This window comes from Adiantum capillus-veneris, chromosome 8 (genome assembly GCF_014529385.1).
Source record: "Adiantum capillus-veneris isolate H3 chromosome 8, ASM1452938v2, whole genome shotgun sequence".
NCBI classification, from domain to species: domain Eukaryota; kingdom Viridiplantae; phylum Streptophyta; class Polypodiopsida; order Polypodiales; family Pteridaceae; genus Adiantum; species Adiantum capillus-veneris.
In genome coordinates this window covers 3,392,517-3,402,268 of record NC_140938.1, presented here as the reverse complement: position 1 = coordinate 3,402,268, position 9,752 = coordinate 3,392,517, and the positions used below count along the sequence as shown (strand labels likewise).

At 50.1% G+C, this 9,752-nt stretch overlaps 1 protein-coding gene across 1 annotated transcript; it reads left to right on the top strand.

The window, feature by feature from the left end:
• Positions 1–483: 483 nt before the first annotated feature.
• On the top strand, positions 484–4,029 carry LOC147451588 (uncharacterized). The gene has a single exon (XM_086517492.1). It carries the CDS (start codon positions 805–807, stop codon positions 3,568–3,570), a length of 2,766 nt encoding a protein of 921 aa, XP_086373618.1. The 5' UTR covers positions 484–804; the 3' UTR covers positions 3,571–4,029.
• Positions 4,030–9,752: the final 5,723 nt, after the last annotated feature.

Sequence of the window (9,752 nt, the reverse complement as noted above, 5' to 3'; positions counted from 1 at the left end):
TTCCTTGGCATCTCTCTTGATTGCGACGTGGTTGGTGATGTATCGCATGTGGCCTTGCTTTCTAGTCAAAAAGTTTCTCATGGGTATGTGATGCCCGGGTCATATGGGAGAAGCTTTTTCGGGTCTCTTGGATGCTTAGACTTCAACTGCCTGGTGGCCATGTAGGGTGAGGAGACATGTCACTCTTCATGGTGGCAACCCCTTGCATATCACAGTCTTCTCGAATTTAGTGGTCATGTCTTTTCTTGCAGATGGGTGGTTGCCAGATTAGCCATACTAGTCATGTCAAGGTGGCTCCCTTGTTAGCTGATCATTTGGCTATCAGAACTCCGATGCCTTGGCTCGATTTGAGCATAGCTACTATGTAATTTTTTTTAGATAAGAATACAATACAACTCACATTTGTAAGTAGTGCAAAAAAAATAAAATAGAACTTGAGTACTTTATCCAAATTGAGAGAGGGTATTCTGGTAATTTCACGAAATGCACGGGTAACTTGCCCCGCGTTTCTTTGTCCTTAAATGCCTGTATATATAATAGTATGCGAAGCTTACGAACGACAGCTCTACTTTGGAGTTTCTTCACGTTGACTCTTCTATCTTACACAAGGCTACAGAGCTTCATCAGCAGCCTTTGATCGAGAGAAACAAATACGTTGGTATAGGCCTATATGCAAAAATTGGTGACGGTTGCAGCCACCAAGACCATGGCAGTTGCCACAATCCATCATAGCAAGCATCGACCACCTCCTCTTCTGCTTCTGCGACCTCAGCAGCAGCCCAACTAGCAGAGGCGTAGCTGGAGATGGAGGCCGCGATTCAGGAAGAAGGAGGCGGCGATGAGAATCGCGGCGATGAGGCCCTCAAGCTGCCGGCTGAGGAAAGCATAAGCAATGAGGAGGCGGGCTGCACGAGGCTGCATAAGAGTAGCTGCGCTGCTTCCGCTCCTGCAGAGATGGAGTTGGATGTGGGATCGGAGTTCACGGCTGAAGAGGGCAGCGCTGAGGACGCAGCGCCTCCAAACTTGGGTGCATTGGGCAGCTGCGTTGAGGATGAGCAGCTGCGTTTGCTAGCGGCGGCGGCGCCCCCGCCCGTCAGCTACGCCGGAAATCATATAAGCGATGGCCCTGCCATTAATGTAGCTCATAGCGAGGACAAGAAGCTCCAATACACTCTGCGCAGCAACCCCAAGCGAAGCCGGCGATTTCTGGATCCCGATTACACTCTCGAATTGGCCGCCCCTGCCTCCGCTTCCAGCCCCTGCGCAGCTCCTCCCGCCTCCACCTCCTCTGCTCTCGCCAGCTCCTCCGCCCCTGCCCCCATCAAGAAAGGCAACTCCCTCTTCTCCGAAAAGGCCCGCGCCTGCACTGAGTGCGGCAAGCAGTTCCCTTCTTGGAAAGCCCTCTTTGGCCACATGCGCTGCCACCCCGAACGCCAATGGAGGGGCATCCAGCCACCCACATCAATCTCCAATCTGAGGGAGAGGATGCCGGACCGCACAGCAGCCGTCGGCCCGCCCCAGCACGGTACCATGATTAAAGATGCGGACGGCGATTACAAACCTGCGGCCCCCACTAAGTCCCTCGCTATAAGCCCCCCTGCTCCTAGCTTCCGCGACCAATCTGATGCGGACGACGCCATTAAACCTCGAGTCTCCGGGCCCCGCCCACGCTGCGACGCGGAGGAGAGTGATACCGAGAGCATCGAGGCAGCTTACATGAATGGAAGAGAACATCATCACGCGCCTGCAGTTGATCTGAATGGGCTAGGAGGGCGAGGAGAACGCCGCTCCAAACGCTCCTTGCAGGACTTGGTGTCGGGAGGCGATGGCGGCCACTTCTCAGAATCCCACACTCCCCCTGATGAGGTGATGGAGGACTGCGACATGGCGGACTGTTTGGTCATGCTTGCCTTCGCCGCCAAGAGCAAGGCTGATGAGTCAGATGGGGATTCTGCGCTTCTGAATTGGAAGAACCATGTCCGACAGTCCCCTTTGTTGAGCTTGACAGAAGCAAGAAAGGCCATGGAGCTGAAGGAGAAGAGAAGCAGCTACAATGGGCGTGTGCAGAAGAGCATTCACTTCCTGCAGGAAGGAGAGGGCACGTGTGACAGGAATTGGGAAGATGACCATGACAAGGGCTCCTGGGATCACAAAAGTAGGTTTGAATGCAGCACCTGCAAGAAAACATTCCGGTCCCATCAAGCCTTGGGGGGCCACAGGGCCAGCCATAAGAAGGTCAAGGGCTGCTTTGCCAGGACAAATGCAGCAGAGGAGGGTGGTTCTGCCCCTGCCGATGCGGCTGCGGAGATGAGCTCCATTGCACTAACGATGGCAACAGGAGTAGAAAATGCCCATCAGCAGTCATGTCAAAGGGAGGAAGAAGATGTAGTTGACACCATTGTACAGCAGCAGATAGCAGGGGATCAAGAAGAGCAGGGGCCTTACCCTGCACCCACACCACCCCCTGAGGAGATGAGTATGGGCCAATTCTTGCAATTCTCCATCACTTGCAGTGAGAAGATGGAAGAAGACCAAACCTTTGAGTCAGCCATAGCTTCACCAGAGAAGCAGATGCAGCTCAAGCACCAGGCCTCTTCTTGCTCCTCTTCTTCCTCCATTATAGCCGCTACAGCAGGCACCTTTATGCTGCACCACCACCACCATAATCCTCTTCAGCAATCCCAGCAGTCCAAAATCCATCAATGTAGCATATGCAACAGGGTGTTCTCGACAGGTCAAGCTCTGGGAGGTCACAAAAGGTGCCATTGGGGTGGAAGCAGCATGCCTGAGCCAGGCAAAAGATGCTCTCTATTGAGGCAAGACAGCGATGGTGCAGCTTGCGCAACAGGGATCGCCATGTCTGATCAGAGAACGTCTGAATTGAGCAGGAAAGGACGGCAAGACTCGGGCTCATTTGCATCCGTTGAAGCTTGGATGAACATTTCGTTGTCGTCGGCAGCAATGGAGAAGGACTTGGCGCATGTCTCCGGGATAAGCAACAAGGGGAGGCAGGATTCTGTACCCTCTTGCGACGAAATGAAAGCAGGGCATGCCTCTGCACATAGCTGGTTGGGAGGGCATGTGTTATGTGAGGAGGAGGAGTTGGATCTGAACAAGGTGATGATGGGGCCGGGGAGGAGGACTCCTTCTCAGGCCGAACAAGCTGATGAAGGTATGTCAGCTCAAAGGGGCTGGGTGGAGGCTGCCTCTAGTAATCCCAAGTTGAGCGGCAAGAATCAGCTACAGGTTGTAGTGGAAGGGGGGTATAACAGGCACCGGGGAGCCATAGCCTGCGATCTTGAGCTTGTGAAAGGAGACAGAGCAGGGGAAGAGAGAGGGGGAGGATGCGAGTGCAGCAGGAGCCTCGTGGAGACTGGAGAAGAAGGCAATAATAATATAAATAAGCAGGTACCTGTAGTGCAGCTGAAGATGGAAGAGCTGCTGGACCTCAACTTGCCAGCCCCTGCCGAGGAAGAAGAGCGAGGTGCTGCAGGGGATTCCTTGCCTCTCACAGCAGCTTCCAACTGGCTTTCAAGCAAGGAACGCGTAGCAGAATCTGCCGGCAATTGATCAGTACCTCATCACAATGGAAGCTGGTGATGCTCCTCCTCCTTTTTCTCACGCGTCCATACAACAACAAAGTACATAACAGAGAATGAATCCCTTCAAGAGCCTTTCTTCACCATCATTTGTCCTGCACCCATCTCTTCCTAACTTCTAAGCTCTACATTCTGAATTGAAAATGAAATTTGAATCAAAAGATAACCTAAAGAGGAGGTTTCTTACATGTATTGATGGTCCACATCGGCCGGTTTGTCCCTCTCTAAGGTTACGCACATGAGACTTTGGCTATAGGAAATTTTGCATAGCCTGGAATTCACGAGGGTATGGCCAGAGCCTCCTCACGCACATGATTGCCTTCATCTGCATCATAACCGATCTCTCCCTCTTTCACTTTGCAGCTAGACTAGCGGGCCGTAGCGGCAAACTTCATGTAAAGTTCTGCTTATAAGGATTTGACGCAGCGGTTGGTTTTTAGATTACATGCGCACCCTTTATGTTGCCTTCAATGGCAACTTGTAGATAGAGAGATTGCCGTGTCCACCATTATGCTCATAGCTACCCTCAGTCCGTGCTCTCTTCATATCCATGTTGTCATGTATTGCCAACTCAAGGAGCATGGTGCTGCTTGCTTGTTGCATATGTCCACTGAGATCAAGGTCCTTGTGGCATTGGTTTGATCGTCAACACAACCCCAATGAGTGCAAGCATCTATTCATGTGGGCATATATCCCTTACATTTTTAGTGGCGTTTCATACTTGTGCCAAAACTTGGAGAGTAATTTATAGTGGATTGCTTGCTATGGCATTTCCCATTACCCTCTGTGACGCCTCAGGATCTGGGCGCGTCGGGGAGGGGACGTTTTGTCTTCAAGGGCCCGGCTCGGACGGGACCGGCTCGGGTCGGGGTGTTTTTTCAAGGGGTCCTGGCTCGGACGGCACCGGCTCAGGAGGGCCCGGCTCAGACGAGACCGGCTCGGGTCGAGGTGTTGTGTCAAGGGGTCCTGGCGCGGACGGCACCGGCTCAGGAGGACCCGGCTCGGACAGGACCGGCTCGGGTCAAAATGCCTTCACGGGGGCCCGGCTCGGACGGGGCCGGCTCGGGCGTGGTTGCGTTCCATGGATCGACGGCCATTTGCGTTTCGCGGGTCTTCGCGGGTCTTGCGTTCCGGGTCCCTGGCCCCACGTAGCCTCAGGCTCCGCCGCACTGACGGAGGGTCATAGCGTGCCCCGGGGAACCTTGCGTGGAGTCCCCACGGTGCGCGAGTGCGTGGAGTGAGGCTACAGTGTCTAGGTGGGGGGTCCCCTCCCGTGGCCATTCTCGGGAGGCTCATACCCCTTATATACACCCCCGGTTGAAGAGAGTTCGACGACCGCGTCGAACGTGGAGAAAAAGAGTGCTTGGCTATGCATGAGACCAAAGGGACTAAGGGGTGCATATAAGTGCAAGTGAGCAAAACTGTTCCCAAAATGCAAGTAAGTAGGCATGCTTTGTTTTTGTACTTTTTGGAATGAGTGAGTGTGTATTTTTTGGCTTTTTGGCAGAAGGCTGAAAAAGTTGAAAAAGTATGCTTTGAACACCCAAGTAGAATTCCCCGTACTTGAGCATTCCCCGAATAGGTAACCCAGTGTGTGCGGAGCCACCTGCTGCGTTGGTCCGCGCGGAGGCTTCTTGAAAGCCGAATGGGGAGAGAAGGTCCGTCGCAATGCAGCACTTGTGAAGTTGGTCCCTGTTTGGACGTCATTTGGAGGGCAAGCTCGGGGCCCTGTGGTCTCTTTGTAGACTTGAATGGGTCTTCAGCTCAGCATGGGCCACAAAAGTGGCCGGGGCGCGACGAACACCGTTGGCTTGGTTCGTCGCGTTTTTGGGTGGTTCCTGTTTTTGATATAAAGAGCCATGTCTGGCTCGCATCTTTCATGTTGGCGGTGTGACGGCCCGCGGGTTGGGCGCGTCCTGAAGAGCCCTGTCTGGCTCGCATCTTTGCTTTTTCTCATGTGGAGGTGCCCGGCTCGGATCGGGGCCGGCGCGGGTCACGGGTGACGGCCCGGGGGTTGGACGCGTCACGGGGACGGAGGGCGTGTGGTTGATTCTGGAGCTCTCTTCACCAAGATTTTGACGACCCGGGCCATTGCGGTTGGACTCGTCGTGAGGATCGTGCGCGTCGGGCACGTCGGTCTTCAGCTCGTTTCCAGGAGCTCTTTTCTGGAGCTCTGATACCAAGTGTGACGCCCGAGGATCTGGGCGCGTCGGGGAGGGGACGTTTTGTCTTCAAGGGCCCGGCTCGGACGGGACCGGCTCGGGTCGGGGTGTTTCTTCAAGGGGTCCTGGCTCGGACGGCACCGACTCAGGAGGGCCCGGCTCGGACGAGACCGGCTCGGGTCGAGGTGTTGTGTCAAGGGGTCCTGGCGCGGACGGCACCGGCTCAAGAGGGCCCGGCTCGGACGGGACCGGTTCGGGTCGAAATGCCTTCACGGGGGCCCGGCTCGGACGGGGCCGGCTCGGGCGTGGTTGCGTTCCATGGGTCGACGGCCGTTTGCGTTTCGCGGGTCTTCGCGGGTCTTGCGTTCCGGGTCCCTAGCCCCACGTAGCCTCAGGCTCCGCCGCACTGACGGAGGGTCATAGCGTGCCCCGGGGAACCTTGCGTGGAGTCCCCACGGTGCGCGAGTGCGTGGAGTGAGGCTACAGTGTCTAGGTGGGGGGTCCCCTCCCGTGGCCGTTCTCGGGAGGCTCATACCCCTTATACCCTCCCCTACTTGCCATCATGCTTCCTCTCCTAAACAACCCCTGGTAACATGCCCATTTCTAACTGCACCCCAAAAGGGTGCAGTTAGGAGAGGGAGGAAGGGAGGGGTGATTCATAATGATTTCCCCCTCTCCGTGCAGGCATTACCTATGTTGGTCGAGAGTTGCACTAACTATTACAGTAAGCTGTTATTTAAACTATCTTTCTTTGCTAGGGAGTTGTATCCCTGCCCACTTGACATGAAGTTTATTTTTTGGGTTTTTACACTATTTTTCTCTATTTTGGGGTGGAGTTCCTCCTTTTCCGCTTGTCCTCAACCGGCATTTTTGAAATTGAAAATGGCACGATATTAAGCTAAGACACATGTTTCTCGAACATTGCTTCAAATAAGTTTACCTGAAATGTGTGTGTGTGTGTGTGTGTGTGTGTGTGTGTGTGTGTGTGTGTGTGAGTGAGAGAGAGAGAGAGAGAGAGAGAGAGAGCTCCCACACACTCTTAGGAAAAAAACCGGGGTCTAGTGTATTCTAACCGGTTGACATTATAAAATCCCGGTTAGATTTTGAGCTTGCCTTTAAGAAAACCGGAAAATTTACACAACTTTTAGTGTAATTACCGGCAAAACCTTCAAATTTCACCTAAAAACCGGGAGGATTTCAAGTTTCCCCTTATTTTGATCGGTCAGGAAAAATGGATTTTTCTAGCCCTGCTCCTACACAATCTTTGTCATAAGCATCACTATTTGATCGAGGCCCGAGGGAGAAAGATAGAGAACAAAAGGTCATGCTTCGAAAAAGTGACCCACCTAGATTGGTTGCAAAATAACCTTAAACCTTACACCTTTGAAGACGTGCTTGCAATCTTAACTTATGACCTTGTCACACTAGGGCATCCGCCACACTCTCTTTTTCCTTTCATAGGCCAGGATATTGTCACACTAAGATTTTAACAGACGACCATCTACATGTTCAACAAGGAGTAGACCAAGTGGTATGTCATCCCTGTCGCAAACAATTAGACAAGGTTCAAAACCGATCATCACACTTCCCATCTCGTGATGGTTTTTGTAGATGGCCATCAAGCTTGGAAACATGGTTGGCTCACCAACTTAGCAAGAATCATTGCAAAGAATGATGCTTTCTTTCAACAACCCCTGACTAACAGTATGATCAAAAATTCATTTATGCAAATCAGAGTCTTGTGTGGTGCCACATGCCTTTGAGATGAAAGCATAAGTGATTCCATCCACGTTTTCTCTAAGTAGCCATTGACTAACAATCACATCATGCATTCTTGTGCACATATCAGCATCTTACGAGGTGGCACACATTCAAGATGCAAGCAAAATGATTGCATCTAGAGACATGCCCTTACTTTGCATCCTCTAAAAACAGCCCAAAGCTTCCTAGCCTTGCCCCGCTCAACATATCTTGCAATCAATGAATTCCCAGAGAGGTAGCTCCTCAATTACTTTTTGTGTTTTGTAAGGGACACCACATTTGGAATACATAACAACCAATGCATTCCCAAGCATGACCTTTTCTTTCAATAGCCCCTAACTAACAATCTCATCGTGAATTCTTTTGCCTATATCTTGAGTGTGATGGCACCCACCTTCAAGATGCAAGCGTAAGTGATTGCATCTAGAGAGGTGCCCTCCACATATTCTACATTCAGTTAATTCCAAGAGACAATATTACAAATAGGTAGCTCCTCAACACTTTCTATGTTGTCTAAAGGACACCACATTTGTCATACATATCCACCAAGGCATTTCCAAGTGTGACATTTTCTTTCCACACCCCCTAACTTACAATCTCATTAATAGAAATGGCCTATGACCTTTGAGAATAGCGGAATTAAGAGAATTTGAGTGAGCATTTTTGTGAGTTTACTTTGAGAACATAGAGGGTGAACTTAATTGATGGTAGCAACATAAATATAGTACTTAATTAGCTTGGCATGAACAATACTTTTGCAAGAGAGAGAGTATTAGAGAACATGCCAATAGTTGAGGACCAGATTTACTTGGAGCCGGTCCCCCCTCCAAAAGGCATTTGTATTATAGATTCTCCCTACAAGAGAGACTTGATACAATACAATCTTTGTGTTCCTTGTGACCTAAGTGATGCAATGAAAATGGAAAGCTTCATGCATCACAAGCATACCGTAAGTTTGCAAAAAGCGTTAACTATCCCAAGCCTCAGTCCCAAGGCCTCAAACACCTTTGAAGGTGGAGAGAGCTAGTGGGAAATGAGGGTAGGGAAGAGGAAGAAGAATCGTCCATACGAGAAAGAAATAGTTCCTCACTTATCATCACTCTTCTTGCTTAGCATAGCATAATAGCATAGTAATGAAGATGAAGAAGGTGGCAAGCTTAAGCATTGAAGCATGGCTCTTGGTTGGATTTGCATTCAATAGCCACTACAAGAGGTTGTGTGCACTTGTGATGCTATTAGTGACATAAATACATTGGGTTTTTATACTCTCGACGTCGCTAAGAGCGTCGATACGAGAATGTCGCTATGAGCATCGCTATAACGGTCTCTATAAGCGTCACTATAGCCGTCTCTATATAGAAATGCCTATAGTGACGATCATAGCAACGTTCACAGGCCACCTATAGCGACGTTTATAAGGATGCTGCAGAGCCTTATATAGTGACGGTTATAGCAATGCCCGAGAGAAAAAGAAATTGGTGGCAAGGTATACCCATCAACCATATTGAATGTTTCAATAATTGATTCACCTTTGAAAGAAAGTGCAAGCTTAGATATAGACCCAAAGTAGTCACCCACAAGACAATATAACCATTAACTCCATCATCCATAGTATTGTTTGCAGAATAAAGATACAAAACTGACAAAAGTAAATTGATGAAAGTAAATCAATGACAATTGTACATGATTGTTAAACTTTGCAAATATAATAGTTACAACACCATTGTCATTATTGAAAAAACATACATGGTTTTTAAAAAGACATATAAACGGAGCTAGACTGTTCAATACAATATTTATGGCTGTAAGAGGTCTCTCTCTCATCCTCGCAAAGCTCAGCATAACTTCCTATATCTATTTAGAGCTCTCCGTTTAAACAGATGTCCTCCTTTTCATTTTGTAGATCCTCTGCATGCACCCCATAGAGAGTAGCAGCTTGATGCTCGTCTGGCACCACCTGAGCGGCTTCTGGCTGAGCATCTTCTCCGATCTCCTCCATTGATGCCGCTGTGATTGGCACATGGTAGTCTTCATACGTCTATGCACTACGAGGGGCTACCTCTATTACATACCACCAGTTTGATGCAGACTTTGTAGGATGAAATATCACCTGTGGGGCAGCGCCACATAACTTACATGAGAGCTTCCAAGCACATAACTTCTAAAATTGGATGTTAACTATTTACATACTTGTTCACAATGCTCGGGTAGTATGAAAGTGTCTCTTAGG

Excerpts from the sequence above, each read along its gene's own strand:
- LOC147451588 (XM_086517492.1), top strand. The coding sequence starts at position 805 with ATGGAGGCCGCGATTCAGGAAGAAGGAGGCGGCGATGAGAATCGCGGC.